Here is a 25110-nt window from a genome sequence, read left to right on the forward strand (position 1 = left end):
TCCTCTGAATAAATGAAGATATACGTTTTTTTTAACATATATGAAATACCCATAGTAAAATTTGTACCGTATATCCAAAAATACCTATGAATTTTTATATAGTTTAACATGTTGAGACTTTATATGTCAACAATATATATTTAATTTATTTATATATATGCAAGTTTATTGAAACAACATATATATAAAATTCCTATATGCTTATGTATGTGTTTCTTATTGTTGTCCTGTTAATTTTAAACATGTCTATCTTCCCATTCTGGGAAAGTATTCTCATATAATATCAACATATATCGACTCTGGCTTTGGGATGGGTAAATATTTATGCAACATACGGTATGTCTATAAGCATACATACATAAACATACATATTTGTGTGAGCTAGACATGTATGTCAATATATGAAATTGTTCTAATTTTTACATCTATTTAATAAATGGAAATTCAATATGTACATATATTACATTTGCATACGGGTTACCCTGTCAACAGTTTTCCTAGAATACTTCCTCAGGAGAAAGTAGTTCCAATGAAAAACACAGAAAGAAAGGTCTGGCAGCAGAAAATCAAAACTATCAGAATGACCAGGTACCAGCGACTAGAGGCAACAGAGAGTCCGTGTTTCAGGTGAAGCCAGGAAGTACAGACGTGTGACCTTCTTTGGCTCCTGGCTCATAATCAAGATACCAAATGCATTTGTTTAGAGATAACAGGCCTCACATTGTTTTCCAGTATGCACACCTTTAATGGCTTGTCCTCTTCAAGGGAACTTTAGCAGCATTAAACAGAGCGTTGGTTGTGAATCAACAGAATCCAGTGCTGCTTGATGGCTCAGATTCATCATGTTATAGACACCAGAATGGAGATCTGTTCAGAAATGGAAGAGGGTGAGAAATGCATGATGATAGTTAAAGTGTATCATCTACTCATTCGTGTGTTTCCAGTAGCACACACACATTTTCTTGAGGTGTTGGCACAAAGACACATTGTGTACTGACACCTCTGTCGAGACAGCGAGGACATCAAAGGCAGTGACGTATCATTAAATGTTATTAGTTTGAGGGAACATGAATTGGTTCACAGGTGCAGCACTTGACAAAGAAACTACTGTGATACCAACACAACAAGTCTTATTAGTGTGGAAAACAAGAATGTCTTTTACATCCCTCAGTCTTAACAACCTCCACCTCACTGTTATCATTCGTCTATCATCTGTCCCTGAGGCAGCAGATTATGGAGTCCCAAAACTGACAGTGCAGTGTGTGTGTGTGTGTGTGTGTGTGTGTGTGTGTGTGTGTGCGCGCTTGTGTTCTTGAAATTGTGCCAACGTGTGTGATTTAATGGCTCCTTTCTCATGTCAAATAAATCAAAAACTAAAATATTTTAATGAGAATCCATGAGATACCTCAATTAACTTGTTACAATCGGAGCAAGTTAATTGTAGTTATGCAATTGTAGCTAGCTTCAATGCAGCTAGTTACATTAACATAACTACAATTAACTTGTCGGCTGATATGATTTAGCTTATCACTCAGGAAAACCCAAATCGTCATCACAAACTTCGGTACAGTACTTTGCAGTAAAACACAATTACAATCACATTGCACAAAAATTGCATTACAGTTCTTTACAGCAGTGGTTCTCAAACGTTTTCACGTCATCGACCCCTGAACTGACACAAATTAGACCACGGACCCCCATCTGATAAGACTTTTGCTGTTAGATGTTTTATTACAGAAAGTGTTTAAACCCATGAACAAAATACCCATACACTCTGTCACTGTGTTACTTATGGATGGAATTACAGTGAAAAGAAATTGTTTTTGCTGGGGACCCCCAGGAAAACCTCTCAAGGACCCCTGGGGGCCCCTGGACCCCACTTTGAGAACCACTGCTCTACAGAATGTTTAAAGCAGATCAAAGACATGGAGGGAGGTCACCATGTTCAGGATGCAAGAGAGAAAAACAAAACCTAATAGTAACTAATAATATAGGCCAATATGCACAGGAAGCATGAAAATAGGTCAAGAACCTCTCTGCTCTGGTCTTGGGTTAGTAAAGTTGTATTATTGAATTTTATCTTACAGAAAGTCATTTTACTTCATTATGTTGCAGCACTTATTACACTTTCACAGAGAATAACAGAACCCACCGAGTATTGCAAATACAAATGTAAATACGCCACAGATTCTGCCAGCATTTTTGCTAAATTATGGCAGCCGTCAACATTCCTTCCCCTGAGTCTATAATTACATTAGTACTTAGTACTCATGGGTCGGACTGCACCCATCTTTGAACTCGGCCGTCACAATTAACGACACACTTGGAAAGTTTTGTGACAGCATCTCACACAGCTGTGATATCATAATGACAAAATATGTCCACAAACAGACAGGCAGAGAGTACGGGAAACACTCTGCGAAGTTTCCGCTATATCCCGCCTCTCCGTGACATGAGGACACACACACACACACACACAGACACACACACACACACACACATGAAATCTGAAATGCAATTAAGATAAACTGGGAAAGAAAACCGCACTGCTAGATGGACAATATCGGTCTGTGCTGAAATTTCACAGAATATTCTAACTTTCAGAAAAACATGTTGATTCTTGTGGACAAATAAAAGAGATTTTTCATCACAGAATAATTGTCTTTGATCAGTATTGCCTTTGAGCATTGATAGCTACATCAACCTAACAATAAACAGTATTTTCACAGAACACACACAGCACACATTGTGCAGTTTAAGTCAACAAAACACCTAAATGAGTCAAAGCAAACCGGGGCAAATAGTTTTTCAGTGTTATCTGCCATTTCACACGCTCATACACAGACACCATAGAGAATGATTTCTGTATAATCAGAAAAGAGGTCAACCTGTAAACAACCAGCTCCCTCAGTGAGTTCATTCCTGGAAAACACCTAATGAAACATTTTCCCTACAAAAAGAGCCTGTTCACAGAAAAATGTAAATCAGCCAAATGTCTTACCATAGTTAACGTTTTCTCTCTCCTCTGGTGTAACTGTTCCCCTTGTGTGCTCAGAAAACACACTTCATAACAGACTCCTGCAGTGTAGAGGCTGCCAAACCCGTATCTTGAACTATGGGAAACATGCTGCGCACAAAACTTCCTGAAATATAGTAGGGGACACCCACTGCGCTGGCAGTGGCTCAACAGGTTTAATTATTCCCTGAGTTTCCTTGTCAGATTTTATCAGCTTTTTTCTCTTTGTAGCTGTATACAAGTGTGAAACAGAGACCGTAATCTGGCAAAGAGGCTGATAGAGAGATTTATAGATTATAAAAGACAACAGTATTTATTTTTTCCTTAACTAATTATGTAAATTATGTGAACTCGGAAAGTTGGAGAAGCAGCAACTTGTTAACACAGTTATAAAGAAAGATGATAACACTTGTACCATCTATGTTAATCTATGTTAATTTCATTTTAAAGTATGTGTGATTTAATTATTTAATTAGATATTGCCAAGTAATTAAAAAAAATGTACAAAAGAAAAGATTACACCTAAAAACATTAAGGCTGCTGGGAAAAAACAAAGCCAACCCCAAACATCGAACACATCAAACGAGTGTTTTTAAGTATTTTGAATTTCCCTGTGCTTGGTCTGCTGTGAGCCGGTGTCACTGACCTGGTGCTGGGAGCCTTGTTGCTCCTGGAGAGCCAGGGGAAGGAGAGAGAGATGTTGCTCCTGGAGAGCCAGGGGAAGGAGAGAGAGATGTTGCTCCTGGAGAGCCAGGGGAAGGAGAGAGAGATGTTGCTCCTGGAGAGCCAGGGGAAGGAGAGAGAGATGTTGCTCCTGGAGAGCCAGGGGAAGGAGAAAGAGATGTTGCTCCTGGAGAGCCAGGGGAAGGAGAGAGAGATGTTGCTCCTGGAGAGCCAGGGGAAGGAGAGAGAGAGATGTTGCTCCTGGAGAGCCAGGGGAAGGAGAGAGAGAGAGATGTTGCTCCTGGAGAGCCAGGGGAAGGACAGAGAGAGAGATGTTGCTCCTGGAGAGCCAGGGGAAGGAGAGAGAGAGAGATGTTGCTCCTGGAGAGCCAGGGGAAGGACAGAGAGAGAGATGTTGCTCCTGGAGAGCCAGGGGAAGGAGAGAGAGAGAGATGTTGCTCCTGGAGAGCCAGGGGAAGGACAGAGAGAGAGATGTTGCTCCTGGAGAGCCAGGGGAAGGAGAGAGAGAGATGTTGCTCCTGGGCAAGCCAGGGAGAAAAGAGGGGAAACACAGGAGCAACAGCTGGATTTGTGACACCTTGGGGGGTCCCCATGTGTGAAAAGTTCAACATTTTTGATAATTTGTTAATTCAGTGTTATTTTTTCATGTTATGAAGTGAGGAAGCAGATCATGAATTCTGAAAGTCCTGGTCACTGAATGCAAGTTGTGGCAAAGCGATGAAAAGTGATTCTCAGTTTATTCCACACTGGCAGCTGTTGTGCTGACTGTGTGAAGAGAAAGTGGAACGGTGAACTCAGCACCGAGAAATGTACTTGGCAAAGCACCGGCTCTTATACATTTGGTGCAAGTGCCAACTCAGAACTGATTCTAGGTCGCCGAGCCTTGATGTGGTTTTCTGCAGTCTGTTTGTCCACAAACACTGCATGGCACTCCCAGGCCCGGGAAACCTTATTGTTGCTGTCATCAGTTTAGTTGCAGTTTAAGGTTTGACCTATATTGTTTTCGGGAAAAAATGTTCCCTCAAAAACCCCATTATTGTGTTTTCTCTACTTTATAGAAATCACTAAGGTTACCATATCTAAATTAAACATAACACTTCCCTCACTTGAAGAATGTCAGTGTTGTTCAGACAATAAATGCCCCGTGTTCAAGTGACAAATCCCTCCAGCAGTAATTACAACTGCAGCAAAAGAGAACGTCATGTGAAAATTGTGTTTAGGCAACTAAGTCTGCGTGAGAAGGAGGTTTCGGTGGATGGGTTAACAAAAAACAATGTATTTTGTCATTTCAGGACTTGTGTCGTAAACCCGGTCTAAGCAAAGGGTCAACAGTTAGTGTCATCTGGCCAGATTCTCAGCGTAGTTTATCAGGGAATGAGGTGGGGCAGGTGGAGGCAGGTAGGTTTTACATTTTTTTGCTTTTGCTTTGTTTAATATGTATTTTGTGTGTTGCACTGACACTAGAGAGTAGGCAGCGATGTCACAACGTCCTCTTGATTGGGATTTACATGAGCTTTCTAACTACAGTAGATTTGTGCAAAAGCATGTCATTTTTTTCTATCTATCTATCTATCTATCTATCTATCTATCTATCTATCTATCTATCTATCTATCTATCTATCTATCTATCTATCTATCTATCTATCTATCCAGAGAGAAGCCTGGGAGAGGAGATGTAAAACTACATTGAGATGGTTTTCGGTTCTTAAAACCACAAATATATCTTCCTATGAGCAGTTCAAATAAATAAAGGTGACACAGATGCATTGTCAGAAAAAATGAATGAATGAATTTAATTTTTTAAAAAGATCGATCAGAGTTAATCTATAAAGAGTGCAACTGGATATATATTATTATATGTATAATGTTACAGTGATTTGTATTTGTTTTTCTTTACAAGCAAGAGATATTTACTGAACTTGAAAATCCGTAATCAGAAACCAGTTTCTTCAGTTAGCATTTTTCAGAGTGACAGACAGAACTCCTGAATGACCTCACTGACGTTTCAGATGCAAGTGTCACTTTACACACCCAGGCATTAGTTAAACATCTTCAATGTGTGATGGAGAGTGTTGAAAGACAGAAAAGGCTGTTGTCTGTAATTGACTGCACTAGAAGTTAGACAGTCAGTCCTGCAGCAGGTTGGCTGCAACTTTAATCCCTTAATCTGTCTTGTGTCTGTAAAAGTGCCCTGAAGCAGGACCCCCCCCCCCCCCCCCCCCCCCACCAACCTCATCTGATCCCTATTGTGTTTGGTCAATCTCAGCACAGACTCCATAGCTGCAGTGATGCTGTACACAGTGGCGATGACACGTAGCAAAAGAAAACACAACCTTCACTCAACATCAACTTGCTCTGCAGGTTTCTCAGCACTTCCAGTTAGGATATGAGACTTGACCTCTTTTCTCCTCTGTCTGTCAGCAGTTTCATTTAAAACCAGAGCTATAAAAACAAGTCACTGCTGGGTGTGTTGGTGATGCTGGGCAGTAATTTGAACACTGGTGGAGTCTTACAAACTGTCAGTTGGCTGATTTCCATTTGATCTTTGACGTATCTGCAATATTCAGACAACCTATTGAAACGCAACAGTATTTCAAGGTGTCAAGCTTGAAGACGAGGTTCAACATTTAGGTGTTAATTTATTATACAAGCTCTGCTGTCTGGTTTTATTCCAGGGATTCAGCAGATTCAACTATATAACGAGTTGGAACAACACTAATTCATGCAAATATATAAACTTTAGAAACAGTGCAGATCCGGTCTATCCCTCTTAGCCTGTGCTCTGCTGATGCTGGAATTCGTCGCTGTAATTTACAGATTTGTGCATGAAAATACTTGTTTACTGACCAGCAACTAAAAAGTTTTACTACTTTATTTAGCGAGTGAAAAATTCTTTTTGCAAGTTTTGGTGAAAGGTAATAGTTATTTTCTAAAAGGTCTGTCTAACAGGTATCTAATATCAAGCCCTTATACCTTACACCCAACAACTGTGATCTTCAGGTTGTTTCCTCTCAAGGATGGTGATGTCCGAGTCAAAATCAGATAGCTAGGGGAAATACATATCTGTTATTACAGCTACAGCATGAGGACGTACAATAGGAGATGGAGGAGGTGCTTTTATCGCATTGCAGGTGTGGTGTTTGACAAATATGCAAGCTGTTCATCAATGGTATTTGTTTTCTTAGGCACACAGCCAGATCCTTTAAATCAGTTACGGTAAGGGTTTGTGAACAAAAGACTTCACATAGAAACTGTGTGATCTATGATCAATATAAAATGTAACAGGATGAAAGTCTTGGCTGTAATGAAAGGGCTGTGGAATAGAAACTTAAGAATAAGACCATAGCTCACATATTTATTTCATGCAAATGACAACATCAAAGTGATGTCAAAGTGATATTGGTACTTAGCTAATGTTAGCTAAACCATTCAGTTAGCTGATTCACACATTAAACCTATTGAGTGAACTGTGCCTGAGACAGGTGTGTTGCACATACGGAAACATTACGAAGAGTTGATCATCACTGTTTCACATTTGTTACCAGCTTTTACGATAGTCTACAATGTATTTTATTAATATACAAACGACAACAACAAAGTGATGGTCACTGAATGTATTAGCTAGCAATACAAATCAGATCAGCTTAAACATTCAGCTAGATCATTATATTAGATTAATGGGCAGTTTCCTACCAAAGAAGCCCATTTATCTTTTTCTATTTAATTCGGTTGAAACAGGCGAGTCATTCATAGGGGAACAATGGCCACCTCCAATATGGCTGCCGGGGGATACATTACATTACGCCCTCTATTCTGTTCTCTTAAATAACACGTCCCTGTGACTCAGACTTTCAGTAGGTCCTCGGCCTATTACAGAAACTCACACACCTGCCCCCACGAACACTCAGACACCCTCGCACACGTACAAGAATCTTATTCAAAAACTGCACCGTCCACAGTCAGTGTAACTGGAGCCACACTGACCCTCTCCACTGCCCATTGTTGGTAGTTAAATGACAGAGTGACAAACTTACAACAATGAAAACACACTAGAGACTGAACTTGTAGGTGTACGCATGTGCATGTGTAAAAAAAAAAAGAAGTATGCGCCACTGTGGGTGTGTAGGGTGTCATGGAAAATCTGACAGGACATGAATGTAGGTGACACAAGATTTACACCTGTGCATTTTAAATCAATTTTTAGACTGAGAATGACGAAAAGTGGGAAAAACCGTGACGAAAATAATGGAAGCAGCACATTATATAAACTATTATTTCTCTGTGTGACACAAACATACGGCGTCATTTTGACATGTGGCGGTAAGAAAAGCACAAGTGTAAATAATAAAATTACTGATGGTGGAAATCCATTTAGATGCTCCGGTTTCAGTGTCCTGATTTGGCGCCTGCTGGCTCACTGTTGGAAATACTTCTATCAACATGCTCGTCTGTAAATATATATATTAAAAGTTTTTAAAAGTTTTTTAAAAAAATTGCGCATATATATGTATAATTTTTTAACTTTTACCACATTATATATCGTATTTCCTTACTTAACACCTTGCATTAATCATGATAGTTGGCATCACCTGGTGTTAGCTTAATTGAGAGAGCCGGAGTCCTACATCCAGTACAAAAGAAGGAAACATGGGACCTTGTTTCCACATTGTGCACCACCTTCTCCTTTGGGCAACGTACTCAACATGATTATCATACATTCAGAGAAGTAGAAACAGGATGCAGCGTCGCTGTCTGTATAAAAACTGGATTTCAACATTAGCTTTTGCTGTTGTATCATTCCAGGCAGACAAAAGATCAGACATCTGTTAGATTCCTTTGAAAAATATCTTTGAAGATGTAACCTGCTGTTTACAGAGGGAATACTGTGTGACATTATCATCATCACAGATTGCCTAAGTATTATGCATTAACAGGTGAAACTCGTTGAGCTGTGAAAACATGACTGAAAACATGGCCTGAGAGTCTGGCCCTGCATGTTGCAATTTGGCATGAGGATGTTCCTGTTTGTCCCTCCTAAGTGTTTTCTATTTCTCCGACCGGGGTTGACACCACAGCACTTGATAACCCCCTAAAAAGCTGGTGATAAAAGTGGCCATTCTGACAGTTGGTGGTCACGTCAGAGCGAAGACCAATAGGCTTTGACAGTTGAGAGCCTGCTGCATGAGCTGTGTCACACCGACAAGGATCAGCTCTGTTTTTAATGGTTCCATAACGTGTCTTAGGGATCAAAACGCTTCAGTATGTTTTCTATTATTTCATATTTAAGAGTTAAAGCACATTTCTCCCAGTTTTCCTTTTAGAGAGGTTTATGGGCACCAGTGAAAAAAGGAACTATAAAGGCCTACTTAACTAAACTAGTAGGACTAGGGGCCTTGAAGCTTCACAGAGCAGTTTTTGACAAGATGTTGAAGTATTGTGGAGCTTTTTCATTGTTCTTGTATGAAGTATATCCTATTGGTAGTTATGTGACTTTTTTACAGGTGAGGACTGATGTAGTTTAGGTTGGGTTGAAGTCACATGCACATTTTCAGAAACTAGAATATGTTACCTTTCTCTGTCACAAGCTCATTACATTATTATGCAAATTGATGCAAATTGGGTTTAAAACAAGTTGTGATCAAAAAGTGACAACTACACACAGCATTATGACAAATGTTTTGATCTTTAATTGGTTGATTTTAAGAGGTTACATAGTAGTAAACATACTGGTTATACGTGTGAAATTTGATGAAATCATCCACTCGAGCCACATTTGCATTTCACATCTCACCGTCATCCTTTCAGGCTTCCCTTAGAAAACAAAAAGCTCACACCCTGCCGTTTGAGTCTCCACAGCGCAGTGGAGAGCAAGCTCACACATCCTCATCATCATCATCATCATCATCATCATCATCATCATCACCATCATCGTCCACAGCAGCGCAGCCTCCACTCCTCTTCATTCAGTCTGGAATACTTTAAATAGTCATTAGTCCGGGGGTCACGTCGCCCCTGTTGTCAGGCTAACCGGTGAGAGTTCACGTCTAGCACCACAGTAGCTTTGTTAGTAACTGGCTTGGTGAAAACAGAGTCCATCGTTTGCTGCTCTCATGGCGCCTGCAAAAACATCTTCAAGCCTTCATGAGTTTTTTTTTGTTTTTCTTGTTTTTTTGGTGGAGCTTCTCAGTCTTGTTGTTATTTTAAGAATGTGGAACATGGAAGGAACTGAAAGAGTACATTATTTCTTCCTCATTTAAATCAAGTAACACAAGTAGACTTCAAGTAGAGTATGGAGTATGCATATCTTACATCCCGGCCGGGTCATCTTGCAATGCCAAGCCGGGGGTGATTACATCTGAATGCCCGTGAAAACATGAGACACAAATAAGTCGAAATGCTAACGAAGAGGTGCTACAATAACATGATAAATCAAACTAAATGAAGAAAACATAACCACAGAATCAAATGTTAATTAACAGCATTTCAGAATAAAAGAAAGAGAAAGTGAAGGACACAGAAAATACATGTCTGCCTCTCCGATAAAAAATTGATTTAGTGCATCATTATTACATTTTAATATTAGAGCATGTAGCAACATACAACAGCATGAAATAAATCACTTGTGTTCTATTATCTCTTTATTTTCTCTAGCACTGAAACGCTCAGACACAAGCTCCAAAATGGATCAAGAACACTTTGTCGACGCTACATTTGTTGAGGCATACGGGGAAAGCTAGTCCGACAGTGACAGAGCTGCCAAAGCGACATATCTAAACTGTTTTAGATACATGGCTTTGGTTGTGTAGAGGCAGGCGGGGGCAGCAAACACTGTACCGTTCCTGTTCACTTAATATGTTTGTTTTGTAGCAAACAGTTCAAGGCAAAGCCATATATCATAACATTAAATAAGCTTAATATTACTTCTGTGCTGTAATACTGGATGATTTTGACATCTATTCCAATGTTTCTGATATATGGCTTGGTTTCCAGAGCAGCAGGTCTGCTCTCTCATCTAATGCTGCCACCTGCTGGTCTGGCAGAGTGGTTACAAGCTGAAAGACCCACAGATCATCTGTAGTACTTACAGCTGGAGGGGGTGGAAGTAAAAAAAAGACGTGAGAAAAGGGACATTTAACAAGTTCAGGCACGTGATTTGTGATTTATGGGTCAGTTCACACCTAAAATATCTTTGAATTTATGGTTTACAAGAACCTTAAACCCCCTTAATACCAGTGTCATGTAGAGTTATAGCTTATTTACTATTGTCTGTGTGTATTTTCCTTTCTTGCAATCACTACCATGTTATTTTGAGTATCACTTTTTAACACTGAAATCACGTTAAAGGCAAGAGAAGCCTGAATGATTGGCACAACCAACAAAAAACAACTGTATTATCCTTTAAACGCGAAGGCATTGGCCAGTTAGGATAAAGAAAGTGCTTTTTATGTTTTTTTTTCATACATATTCGGCTCCTTTTTAACCCAGCCTTTTTAAGTTTGAAGCCTGTTAAGCCTCATTGTTAAGGTCACGATACTCGCGTAACACCGCCTCAAACAAGGCTGAACATACCTAAGAAAAGTGAAAAAAGTACACATCATCGTGACACTCAAAATGCTCTCGTTACATTGATTGTTGACCCTGTATCATGTCAGAGGATGGAGGTCATTTGGAGGAGTAATAGTGTGCACACACAAGACGACAGAGGAAGGAGACTGGAAGGTAAATAGGAGTAAAGTACCAGTAAAGATTTGAAAGAGTCGTTGAAGGGAGTCGGCACCTTATCTATAACACCCAGGTAAGATTGTGAGAAAACGACACGGTGAGTCAGACGCCATCAGATCAAATATCAACCCAAGCTTAACGAGAACAAAACCAGATCTGACTCATCCCTCCTGCTTAGACATTCCTTATTAAATCCTGTGCTGATTCTCGTCTGTGTGGTTTCTTGCTCCTCTCTCCACCGGTTTACAACAGGTCCGGGAGGTGGCTGTAGACCGAGTCCAGCAGCGTCTGGCTTGCCTCCTGACTCTTGACTCCCGCGATTTCAAAAAGCCGATCCAGCTTGTCCTCGGCGGCCGGGATCTCCTCGATAACGTGCAGCTCTTCCGGGTTCAGGATGTGCAGCATGTCGTCGAAGATGGGCTGCAGGTCGCACGGGTCCAGACGCACCTGCCGGAGCACAGTGTCTTTTTTCTCTGCAGGGGAAACAGAAAGGATAAAAATCAATATTTTTATGTTGCATTTTTCAGATTAATGTTAAACATTTTTTAATAATTACTAAATATCAGGGGAGAATAAAGAGCCCAGAACAAGTAAAATAGAAAGAAACTCATGTAGCTAACTGGTGCTAACCAGATGCTTAATAGAGTTCTGACACTTTCTTTTGTGACCAGGCTTATATTTGTTTTTACTTTGAGTAATAGATACTCAAATGTAATGTAACGTATGTTTGATATAAAGATGTAAAGTTTTGTGATTACAAAGTAATTGTACTTTATCACCTTTCTAACTTTAACAAGAACAGAACTGGGCAAGAACTGAGGCTAGAGTCAATCAAGTCAGTCAGTTACAATCCTGTGTCTAACTGTGCATATTTTATTATTATTCTACAACATGTTTTGAATTAAAACTGTCTAGATTACTGTATAACTTTAAATAACTTAATAACGAATGTGCTAGTTCATTGTAGCTTGGAAAGAACTAGCACACAATAATAATTTTAAAGACAATTGCAATAAATCCCAGGCAGCGGTCTGCGGGGGTTTGTATACACTTTTCTGAAATATTCCCAAATGTCACAGAAAGTGTGGCTACGGATCCCAGTACAACTTTCTATTAACATAAATTATTGCTAATATAATATCTTATGTGGTTTTAATTGAAGAGCAATACGCAGAGGGACCACACGAGGGCACTGAGCGCCCACACATCCAGGTTTGAACTGAGTGCACTGTGTCACATCATTTTCAATAAGCCTGAGACACATTAGTGAGTGTCTGAATAACTTGCCAAGAGTGTGAAGAATGTGAAACTGCTGATACTCAGCATCTACACAAGGCACTGCCAACAAACCAGTCTCTCCCCTCTGAGAATAATGATCTGTCTCGGCTACTAGAAATGCCCCGTCAGATAAAAATGTGGGACATGTGGGAGTGAGTCTCCGGTGGGTGATAAAGAATTCTTTTTAAAGTTACTTTGGGGATTATAAAACCTATTAATATAATCTCTTTTATCTAAGTTAGACAGGCTTTGGATGTCATAACTGATGCATCATAAAAACAGCATCAGGTAACAGGTCACTTGATATGCTGAAAGTTTCTACACCGATACCTGCAGCATTTAAAACACAGCTGTTACTGTCAAAATGGCTCCCACAGATAACAAAGCTAAAACTGCTTAAAACAAGACTTTAATGTGAAAATTCACATGTCACTCACTGACCAGTGAATGATGTGTGAGTTACTGCATATCATAGCTATGTAATACCTCTTTCAATGTTTGCTGCTGATAAATGCTAAATAACGGAGTTAAATATAAGTGTTACTAACTTATTTTTCATTAATTACAGCTCCTATATGACAAAGTTAAAACTTTGTATTGTTCCTTAAGTTTTTCTTTTATTCTTACTGATGATGATTTTTGTGTTTTGTTGACGGTCCTCTATGTATTTTATTATCTTTTAAGATTTTCAGTGCGTTTGTTAGCGTTAGCTCACCTCAAAGTAGCAGTACTATTTGAACTTTATGAGCTAGCAACTGTGAAACCACAACTGTCAAACTCAAACAGAGGGATTTTTGTAGAATTAATTTCATATGGATTACACATATAGTTAGCAGACTGTTTTTACCATGGAGGCTGAACTTTAAGAAACCAAAAACACTAACAAGGTCCAGTGAAATTAAAGTGCTGTGTTCTTTATTGCTATCTTTTCCCTGACAGAGATTATGGCTCCATACAGTGTACACTGTAGGTTCAATGAGCCAATCAGAAGAGAGGTTGAGAGCCTCGTCTCTTCTGATTGGCTCATCCACCTGTTGTTATTACAGCTTCAGAGAGAAGCCTGAGAGAGGAGATGCAAAATTACATTGAGATGGTTTTTGGTTCTTAAAACCACAAATATATCTTCTTATGGCTCAACACTTCAAATTAAAACACCAGAAAGTGTAAAATATGGCGCTTTAAAGCTGTAGAACACCAGTATGTTTGTTTGCAAGCTCAAATTAAAGGTGGGATCGCTCAGTAAAGCGGTGAAGTTCGGCCTCTCACCTTTGGTAATGAAGGAGCCGTTCCTGCTGAGGGCGGAGTCTTTGCTGGAGGTGGAGTCACAGCGAAGCAGAGGCTCCGACTCGTCGGGGAAGAAGCCTTTGGTGCGGTCAACCGGCGACTGCTCCACGCCGACCCCACTGGCCCCGCCCACGCTACCACCGCTGCTGCTGCCGCTGTTGCTGCCGCCGCCGACGCTGCTGGGAGAGTCCAGCGCCTTGTGGATGGGACTGAGGCTTTGGCTTACATTCACTGAGGTCATCAGCTGGTTGATGTCAAACTGTGGAGGGAGGAATGGAGAGAGGAAGAGGATGAGGGAGGGGTGGGGCAGGAAGAGAAGAAAAACATGAGTGTAAGATGAACCACTGTTCAAACACACAGATGTATCGGCTGGTATTTGCACAAGCTTCTGTCCCGCGTCTAGGAAACACTGAATGCAGCGTCTCATTTCACTGTCTCTCGTTCTCTCAACTCTCCTCCCCTCATCCTTTCTTTCCGTCTTCATATCCTCCTTCTTTTACTCTTTCTCTGTCCCTCTCTTTTCTCTCTAGTTGTACCACATTTTCTTTCTGTCATGAAACACACACAAACACATATTTAAAGAAACACTCAAAAGTCACATACAGCGAAATGCCAAACGAGGAGGAAGCTGATGGAGGACAGTGGTGCAGCAGATGTTCATATGGACCACCTAGTTTTAGTAATATCACATGTACATATATGATTGATGATTACAATATTGATAATAAAAACAAACAACAACCAAAAAAACACTGGGCACATGATCCTCTTACACTGTCATTAAACACAGCACGTCTGAATAATCTAATAATAATATATCAACGATTCCACCATGAAACCTCTATAGATTTAACTGTGTCCAGGCTAAACATCCTTTTGCCCTCCAATTGTGAGAGGTGTCACCTTGTCACCTTGTTTTCTTATTGATGCAATACACATGAAAACACATATATATATATATATATTCTCAAATTGTTTGAGGTTGACAGCTCCATCCTTTCCTCTTGTTGTCATTTCCTTGTTTCCCTTTTGTTTCTTTCACCTTTGTTTGTTTCTTTAAGTTTTCAGCTCATTAGTTTCACATCCTGTCGTATTTGTCTCCTCACATTTTCTCCGTCTTTCTAGTTGATCCTTTCTCTCCCTTCAACTTTAACTTGACCTTACGTTCTCTTCCTTGTACCCAATCCTTGTTTTTCTTCCCTCCTCTGTTCATCCTCTCCTGTTCCCTCTTTAAAGTTTCATCCTTTTTTCTCCCTCAGTCCCATTTTGTCTCATTTCCTCCTCTGTTCTCCTCATATTTCTCTCTCTCTTCCTCTGTTGCTGCCCCCCCCCCCCCCCCCCCCCCCTCTCTCCCTCTTTGGTGTGGTAATGAACCTGTGGTTTGAACCAGTAGCGACTGGTTTGGGGGATGAGATCATGAGAGCATGTCTTGTTTTTCTCAGCGTGAACCCACTCGGGCCTAAAGGTCGCAGCAGCACAGAGGTCACCTCATTCACCGAGCTCACTGGGAATGAAAAACGGAGCTGAGGGAAAACTAGTCCCAAGAAAAACAAACAAACAACCGAACAAAGCAACAGAAATTCAACTGGACCAAAGCCTTTTTTTTTTTTAAAGGAAATCCATTTTCATGCAGCGGAGGTTTCAATCTTTTCTGATGGATTTCTATTCAGTTCAGTTGGATTGCTCCAACAGGACATGACACAGAAACCCCGGCGCTGTTCTCTTGCTCTTGTGTTTTCTTTCTCTTCCCCGTAGCGTCTGGGTCAGTGGGCTGCAGCGTGACACGACTTACGTGACTCCGACAGAACAAACACGCTCTGTCTCGCTCCACAAAGGCGTGCATACATACATGCACAGCGGCGCAGTGACACGCGTGCACACCGTGACAAACACACGCTCCCTCTCACACAACAGCAGATGCACCTGGAACAAATGTTTTGTTTTTTTTTGCTTTTTTTTGAAGAGCAGATGCAGAAAAGAGAAAAACACATAGACCCATGGGAGGGGGGGGGGGGGGGGGGGTTAACAGCCTCAAGGTAACAGGAAGTCAGCGCATATGTACATCATACACTTGACAAAGTTACACAATCTCATGTTCAGCTTTGTGGCACAGATGTCAACTTCCTGCAGTTGTTGTGGCTCACTGTGTCGAAGTCTGAGTTTGATATTAATCATTACCTGCACAGGTATTTATTGTTGCTCGCTTCTCCGGTCTAGTTATTGTCTGGCACTAATAACAGTAAAACCAAAATTAGCGCGTATAAGCAGGATTTTTTAAACACAGGTACATCCATTTAAAAAGACGACACACTGACTGACGGGTGTGACTTTCTGTTCGGACCGAGACGACACAGACACACAACTGCATCATCACATGCACACACGCACACACACACACACACACACACACACACACACACACACACACACACACACACACACACACACACACACACACACACACGCAGATTCAAAGACTGAGCTGTTAGCTGTCGTGCAGACTAACAGGGGTTGGTGCTCCTGTAAGTGTCGGAGCCTCCATGTGAGACGCTTTGGTCAATGATTGTGTGTTTTTAAGAATTTATTTTATTTTAGGTGAGAGGTCTGTGACTGGGTGAACTGCAGGCATTTGACGTGGGAGTGAATTGTACCTCAAAAGCCTTGTGTTAGCGAGTGTTAGCGGGTTTTTGAACCAATGTAAAACAAGCTTAAACAACCAGTTTTTTCTCATAAGCATCACCTGCCCAGTTTCAACCCCAGTTTCTCTTAGCAACTGGAGGCCAGGACCCCCTTCCTATAGCTGGACCACATACTGCCACAAAGGGGCCCATCTCCTTGTGGGGCCCCATACAGCAGAAAAAAACTGTTTCTGACGATGTAGGACTAAATAGTGGGCGGAGCCACTGGTTCTGGAAGTAGGTTCCCAGTTCTCGAACTTTTCTGTTAATGATGAACTCACTCTTTCTTTGATGGCACAATACTGAAGGTATACGGTATACGGGCATCAGCTATAAGCTATAAGACAGTTTATATCTCTGATCTAAATTCTTTGATACTCTTGAGCTGCAGTGGTGACAGTGAAGAAGCCAGGAAGAGGTGCAAATCAAAAATGCAGCAAAAATTTTGAACAATTTGCATGGGAAGTTTTGGGAAAGAACACTGTATCAGAGAACTGATGTGTGTTCACCATCAGTGCAGCCCATGGCAGAAACTGAAGCTTTCTTAGAGAAAAGCTTTGTGGTAGGGTGATTAACTCTCCTCCCTGTGCTCTCTGTGCCTAATTTTTCATAAAAGAAAGAGATATTTTGGATAATGTGGATAATCTTTAGAGTTTCATGCACATTCATGTCTTAGAAGTTCTCCAACTGTCAGAAAATTACCATCGCTTTTACATCTAGATGTTCAAAGTAACTCTATCTGTTGTGCAGCTTAATAACCTTTGATGTGTGATGTGTGTCGTCTTACTTGATGCCATTAAATGAGTGAACTGCATGCATGATGTACAGGCCGTATAAACTAAATTACACTGCAGCAACAAACATTATCAGCCCACTGCTTTGTGAAAAGCCCTGCCCACACAGATAGAGCACTTTATCTGAAAGCGCCTCAGACCACATGGAATCTGATTTCTCTCTGCTGGCAGATGCGAGGAGCTGCTGAGGATGGAGCCGGGGTGCCAGGCTCAGTATACGGAAGAACAGTATGGCCGTTCCCAGGCTAAGGTGTGTGTGTGTGTGTGTGTGTGAGAGAGAGAGAGAGACAGAGACAGTGAAAGAAAGAAAAGGATCAGGCTGAATTGTCAGCACAAGGGCCTGTTGGGGACAGGGGCTTACACACACACACACACACACAACACACACACACGCAGATTCAAAGACTGAGCTGTTAGCTGTCGTGCAGACTAACAGGGGTTGGTGCTCCTGTAAGTGTCGGAGCCTCCATGTGAGACGCTTTGGTCAATGATTGTGTGTTTTTAAGAATTTATTTTATTTTAGGTGAGAGGTCTGTGACTGGGTGAACTGCAGGCATTTGACGTGGGAGTGAATTGTACCTCAAAAGCCTTGTGTTAGCGAGTGTTAGCGGGTTTTTGAACCAATGTAAAAGAAGCTTAAACAACCTGTTTTTTCTCATAAGCATCACCTGCCCAGTTTCAACCCCAGTTTCTCTTAGCAACTGGAGGCCAGGACCCCCTTCCTATAGCTGGACCACATACTGCCACAAAGGGGCCCATCTCCTTGTGGGGCCCCATACAGCAGAAAAAAACTGTTTCTGACGATGTAGGACTAAATAGTGGGCGGAGCCACTGGTTCTGGAAGTAGGTTCCCAGTTCTCGAACTTTTCTGTTAATGATGAACTCACTCTTTCTTTGATGGCACAATACTGAAGGTATACGGTATACGGGCATCAGCTATAAGCTATAAGACATTTTATATCTCTGATCTAAATTCTTTGATACTCTTGAGCTGCAGTGGTGACAGTGAAGAAGCCAGTAAGAGGTGCAATTCAAAAATGCAGCAAAAATTTTGAACAATTTGCATGGGAAGTTTTTGGAAAGAACACTGTATCAGAGAACTGATGTGTGTTCACCATCAGTGCAGCCCATGACAGAAACTGAAGCTTTCTTAGAGAAAAGCTTTGTGGTAGGGTGATTAACTCTCCTCCCTGTGCTCTCTGTGCCTAATTTTTCATAAAAGAAAGAGATATTTTGGATAATGTGGATAATCTTTAGAGTTTCATGCACATTCATGTCTTAGAGGTTCTCCAACTGTCAGAAAATTACCATCGCTTTTACATCTAGATGTTCAAAGTAACTCTATCTGTTGTGCAGCTTAATAACCTTTGATGTGTGATGTGTGTCGTCTTACTTGATGCCATTAAATGAGTGAACTGCATGCATGATGTACAGGCCGTATAAACTAAATTACACTGCAGCAACAAACATTATCAGCCCACTGCTTTGTGAAAAGCCCTGCCCACACAGATAGAGCACTTTATCTGAAAGCGCCTCAGACCACATGGAATCTGATTTCTCTCTGCTGGCAGATGCGAGGAGCTGCTGAGGATGGAGCCGGGGTGCCAGGCTCAGTATACGGAAGAACAGTATGGCCGTTCCCAGGCTAAGGTGTGTGTGTGTGTGTGTGTGTGAGAGAGAGAGAGAGACAGAGACAGTGAAAGAAAGAAAAGGATCAGGCTGAATTGTCAGCACAAGGGCCTGTTGGGGACAGGGGCTTACACACACACACACACACACACACACACACACACACACACACACAGTGGGCACGCAGTCCAACACTCATATGTACACACACACACACACACACACACACACACACACACACACACACACACACACAGACTGAGCCAGCCTGCCTCGCTGGCAGAGTTGGCAGATTTCAGCAGCATGAAGGACACAGGGGACAGAAACACACACTGGGGCTACTTTGATTAATTAGATCAAAAATGTTACAGCAAAGAGTCTCGCTCAGCTGTAATAACTCCCCAAACAGACGAGCTATTAAATAAGATGCAGCTAAGAAAGGAGCCGAGCCCAGTCTCACTGTTAGAAGCTGTTTGATGTCACCGCACATCCAGCCTTTACCTACTTCATCTGTGACATTCAAAGTATCTCCTCGGTGGAAACGCCAGCTCCCAGACTGCGTTACAGCACGCTTAATGTCAGATACACTCACAAACACATGCAGATAATCTCCCTGAATTACCTTTAAAAAAGAAGCAGTGCAGTTTCTGGGAAATCTCTGTCGTGTCCCCCCCCCCCCACAAAGTAATGGATGTGGTTTCATTTTATTATCTTATGGGGCTCGTTATGGAAACGATTGAAAGGCGTCTAATGGGACCTGAATCGTAAACACCCAATTAAGGCAGAAATTGCATTTGACTGTGCATCACTGTGGCACGAAGGGAAACATGACTACTGTAAAGATGTCAGTCTGTGTGTGTGTGTGTGTGTGTGTGCGTTTTATTGTAATATACACATAACAAAGAGCTGATTCTTCAGCTTCTCGTGTGGCAGACTACTTCATATTTCAATAAGTATCCATAAAAGCATTTCGCTAATATGTGATTTCCCTTTTTACTTTCCTGCCAATTTTTCAAAATAAAAACCGAGGTTAAAAATAACATCTCCAGTTGGCCCCAAACAGTCAGATGGTAATCTACAGACCTCACAGAGGAAATATACTGAGTGAATCTGCATTTAATACGATAAAGAATTTATTGCTGCAGCATATTTCTAAAAACAAATCACACACGTTCACTGGCTGTATGTCTTCCTGACTCGTCTTCTCGTGTGTTTTTAGTCTCGAAAAGAAGATTATCACACACACTGCTCCTGCTCAGCATCACAATTTATGGCTCATCCGACCGTTTCGGTCTCTCCAAACCTTCGTCAGACGTATTTTAAACAGTTCTTACCACCATGATCTCAAACAGATAATGCTCCACCCATCTATTTAAGATCATGGGTGTAAGAATTGTTTAAAATGAATGACATTCCCATCAGCCTCCTTGTGCCTATAATCATTGTGAGCATGTTAGCTCGCTGCTCTGAGCTTGAGTATGCTACAAAGTTACCGAGTGCGCGCGTGCCCTGGGAAACAAACACGGACGCCGAGTTTGAAACGAGGCTGTGTGAAAGGGAGGCCATTTTTGATTTGACTCGTAGTGCGCGCGTGCGGTTTACGTAGACGACACTCTACTGCGCATGTCTGGAAAGTGTCCTCCAAGTGGAATCAGAGCTGCGTGTCCACCAGCTGTCCGTGTACGCATCTGCAGACAATTATAAGTGAAGCCTCAGTCATGTTTTTCCAATGTGTGACACCGGTCTGTTATAGATATTTCTTTGCATTATACTCTAAACTTCAGGACGTCCATTGTCACGTGGGTTTGAGGCCAAATCATTCCACTGATGCAGAGCTCGCATGCTTTCTTTCACTTCAGTCCATGCTGGAAAAAGCTCCAGCACGCTTTTAACCTGAAAGGATGTTTTTGTCAAAATTTTACCTCTTCACTTTCTTCCTCTTCCAAATAACTTTGGCTCACCCTGACACTCATGTAAAACCAATCCTTTGGTTCGCCGAACTCGTGCCTCATTAAACTTCTTTTAATAGATGCCTTCCCAGATTTCAGCAATTATCTTGGTGAGTACAACTTTATCATTACCTATAAGAATGACGGCCAAGATAAAAACCCAATAATAAAGAGGAATTATTATTGAATCCGTCACAGCAGGAAAAGCACATCGACCCAGGCTTCCCTACGATGAATAGCCTTTCTGTCTGTACTGTTTCCACCAGAAAGATTAGACAGCCGGCTTCCTCACTGCTTCCCCTCACAAAGCCACACACACTCATACCATAACTCAGGAGCTGACAGCCTTCAGCTGTTGGTCTCGGGCCATCCTCTTAGTCCAATTAGCAGAGCACTTCTTGTTCCAAAACAGAGTGAAATTAACTTTTTAGTGCCAGAAATCTCAGCGTTCTCAGTAATCGCTGAGTCATCGGTATTGCAATCCTAAACAATCCTAAACATTCCCATCAACAGATAACAGCTGTTTTTTTGTTTTGTTCTTTTGTGCTTCGGCCCAGTAAGAGTATCAGCAACCTTTCAAATAAAAAGATACTTAACACGGTTTCAAATCATGTTTTGCCATCCACCACAGACAGGTGAAGATAAATCTCTCTCAGTAATGAGGGCACCAAGTTTGAATTTGTGCTCTTGGGACTTAAAACTCTGGCGGGAGAACAGTTCTCTCAATTCCTAATTGAGGCAGCAGTGTTCAACATTTGCTCAGTTGAGCTTAAGTAACTACACTTCAGCTGCACACTTCACAGCACCTTAACTTTAACCGTAACTACTGCAAAACTAATTTGGCAGCAACAAATATTAGCAAGGAATTATATGTCATTGAAAAGCAACTGCGTGCTGCAGCGTTAGAAACCAAACATGGCCGACAGCAGGCGCATGCATGTGTATCCTTCCTCTCTACATGAGACGGAGGGTTTTCAAAGTAATTCCATAGTTGCTCTACAGTGACAATAGTACCTTTACGTTCCCTCTTTTTATACCAAGGTCTAACTAGAACATGTATGAAGATAAGCCTCCGAGTTAGTTCAACATTTTCCACCTAGGAGGAAGTTGTTATCGTCACTCCCCGGTCCCTGCTGTGTTCAGCTCGGTGCGTCCATGTGGGGAGCGATGACATCACCGACTAAACACCATATATCAGCATTGCTCATGTGCATACATCACAATCCATGTGAGTTATCAGGCTGAATATTGGTCATGAGGTGGGCTGCGTCGCTCCTGAGCCTTTCTCTGACTTCAACATAACTTTGCAGACATCCTGGTTGATAAACAGTAAAGACAGAACAGCAAAAAAAAAATCACCATCTTTCCCCTTTGCTGATTCTCTCTTACACTCCTCCCTCAGGAAGTCAGCTCCATCTGCTGCAGTCTCTGACACGATGCGTTCATGAGCCACACAGAGGAGACTTATGGAAGGGAAACAGCACGGCTGCTATTAAATCACCTCTTTGTACATACTGATGCCCTGGGCCAGCTACAGATTTGTCTCTATTAAGCATTAATTTCATACATGAATAAAACATCTTTAAAAATGACTATAATATTATGAGTAATGTTTTTTGTAGATGAAGGAGATTTTTCAGTGTTAATGATATATATATATATATATATATATATTGCAGTATTTGAACCACAAAGTAAAACATACACTACATATATACTATATGTTAGCAGCGTCTGTATATTCTTGATGTGTTTGTCTGAACTCCCTCCCTCGGAGGATGCTGCAGCTCACAGCGAGGAGGGAACCACCTCTGTCACTCTTTCTGTCTGGTTTCAGCTCCGCGGCAGCAGCTCAGATAAAAATAGAGACGTCCATCAGACAGCTGACGCTCTGTTGTTCCAGCGGGAGCAGCATCGATACCGTGATCTTCCACTGTGCGTTCAATGCCCAATGTCATATATTGCCCCTTATGTAACACATGTATCGACATGCCTCCAATATGTGAGTCACATTGAGCTGCTGTGAAATGAGCCAGAACATACGACAGTGACCTTGACCTTTTTTTTTTTTGAAAGGATGTTTTTTGCGACACAAATTCATTATTGTTTCCCTACAGCCGTGTTCAGCCGTCCTCAGCCTGATCTTATCTTAGTCTGATTCCCACACATGCTTTTAGGTTTATCTCTATCTAAGCTGTTCACATGATCTTCTCATCTCCATCTGCAACATAAAATATGCGATGCATGACAGAAAGTGCACTTGCAGTGTAGATCAGAGACTCGATGTTGACCTACAAATAAACGGGTATCGAGGTCTCTTATTGATGGCTCCTGCTGCAGTTGGTATTTTGGGGGGGGGGGGGGGGGGGGGGTGCTCTGAAGACTGGAAGAGTGGGCAAACTGTAGCAAAGAAAAGTGCTATGTGTAACATCACGGTGTGTTGTGGCTTACTGCTCTGAGCAGCGCCCAGAATAACGCAGTGAGTCATCCTCGCTCATCACGAGACACAACACCTAGCTGTTCCAGTTCATCCACGATGTGCTAGATGGGGTTGAGGTCGGGACTCTGGCAAGTTCTTCAAAAACCAACCTGAGAGAATCAGGGATCTGCCATGAAAAACCGCCCCAGATCACAAGTACACGACATCGTGTTTTTGTAGGAGCGTCCGCACTCTGGCCAACACGCAACACAGCTGCTGCCAACACACCGACGTCTCCATAAGGTCACAATGTCTTCCAGTTTTATTATCTGTTATCTTATCCACCATCGATCCAATGAGAGAGGAAGATCGTGGAGATCGTCTGCTGATAATTAAGCTGTGATGAAAGGCTGAATTACAACCAGTTGAGACGTAGAACTCAGACGGCGGCTGGCGTCCTCAACAAGGCTCCAACTGTGCAGCACTAGCGCAGCCAACTATTGTGTTTCCTACAAAAAAATGTATCCGCTGTTGTTGTTTCGTACAGAAAACTTTGCGGACAGAGTTGGCAGCACTGACCTTGAAGAGTGCGGTCAAGAGCATTAACTTGATATGAATCTCCGGAGAGTTGGAGGAGAAGAAGAAAGAGGAAGACGGAGGAGAGTGGATGGTGATGAAGGATCCAGAGCTTATGGTTTTCTTTTTCGTGTGCGTGTTCTTAGGAGATTACAGCATGAGACTGAGACCGGGTAGGTCGCGAGGGGCCGGTGGAGTGAGGCGAGACGTGCGAGGTCCTCACTGAATCACAGTCACCGACCGGGCTGCGTTCATGTCAGCGTCTGTGCACGTTTGAGGGGCTGAAAATGAGACAGTATCAGGGTCCCGTTTGTGAACCTGAGCTGCACCGTGAAAATAGATGCACTTTATTAGAAGAAGGTGGACAAGGGAAGGCGGAGGCAGTATATCTCTTTGTTTTTAGTGCCCGTGCAACACTGAACACAAGTGGTTTGTGGTCGACCACTGTCACTGATAAACTCAAGTTATTGACCCTTACTTTCTTTTTTTGACGCCAACCACTCGTTCTCTGTACAGCTGTACGTTATTGTTTCATAGTGACATTTCAAGTATCGTATGTAATCACAGTCTCCTTTTTTTATTTATCTCTGTACTTTCATGAAGCCACGCAAACTGACATTTTGGCATCAGTTTGAAACGTAAAGAAACAGCAGCTTCGTCTGAGCACCAGCGATAGTTTTGTGCTCTTTCTTTTCTTTGGTAAAATAAGCCAAAAACAGATATTGTTTGCTCTTTTAATCGATTAGCAGTTACCATTGATTTTGCAGGAACTGTATACCCATAATGCATTAGAAGATTACACACACTGAATTTTAGATCCATATCTCTGAAAACATCTTAGTCCAATCTCATACATCTCAGCCGACAGAATAACAGCCGAATAAACAAGTTGAAGGCCCATTGTGCTGCCATCTAGTGGCCAAAGTTCCCACTCTGCTCTGCAGTCAGGAGCACGTCTGAAAACTTACTCAGACCTCAAAGGGATAGAAATCTGATCCAAAGTCGCACCATTTCCTCCCTCCATAACTCACTTATCCAAACAAGCATTTTCCAAAACTCTTTAGTGCGCAGAGAGAAGCTG

At 41.7% G+C, this 25110-nt stretch overlaps 2 protein-coding genes and 1 long non-coding RNA gene across 3 annotated transcripts in view; 1 reads left to right on the plus strand and 2 right to left on the minus strand.

Annotated features, from left to right (window-relative positions):
- Nucleotides 1-3091, minus strand: part of LOC130187595 (uncharacterized) — a 77798-nt gene extending 74707 nt beyond the window's left edge. The window contains exons 1-2 of the mRNA XM_056405327.1: nt 3002-3091; nt 742-867 (exon numbers count right to left, since the gene is read on the minus strand). The gene's annotated coding sequence lies outside the window, so the exon portion shown is untranslated. The remainder of the gene's footprint in view (nt 1-741; nt 868-3001) is intronic.
- LOC130187615 (uncharacterized) overlaps nt 1-5874 on the plus strand; it is a 29135-nt gene extending 23261 nt beyond the window's left edge. Inside the window, exons 3-4 of the long non-coding RNA XR_008830480.1 lie at nt 4993-5098; nt 5354-5874. This is a non-coding gene — a long non-coding RNA (uncharacterized LOC130187615). The remainder of the gene's footprint in view (nt 1-4992; nt 5099-5353) is intronic.
- A 3490-nt stretch (nt 5875-9364) lies between these two features.
- Nucleotides 9365-25110, minus strand: part of tnfrsf21 (tumor necrosis factor receptor superfamily, member 21) — a 43164-nt gene continuing 27418 nt past the window's right edge. The window contains exons 5-6 of the mRNA XM_056405340.1: nt 13967-14243; nt 9365-11895 (exon numbers count right to left, since the gene is read on the minus strand). Of these exons, the coding sequence (XP_056261315.1) occupies nt 11666-11895; nt 13967-14243 (507 nt within the window). The 3' untranslated portion in view covers nt 9365-11665. The remainder of the gene's footprint in view (nt 11896-13966; nt 14244-25110) is intronic.

This window comes from Seriola aureovittata, chromosome 19 (genome assembly GCF_021018895.1).
Source record: "Seriola aureovittata isolate HTS-2021-v1 ecotype China chromosome 19, ASM2101889v1, whole genome shotgun sequence".
NCBI classification, from domain to species: Eukaryota; Metazoa; Chordata; class Actinopteri; order Carangiformes; family Carangidae; genus Seriola; species Seriola aureovittata.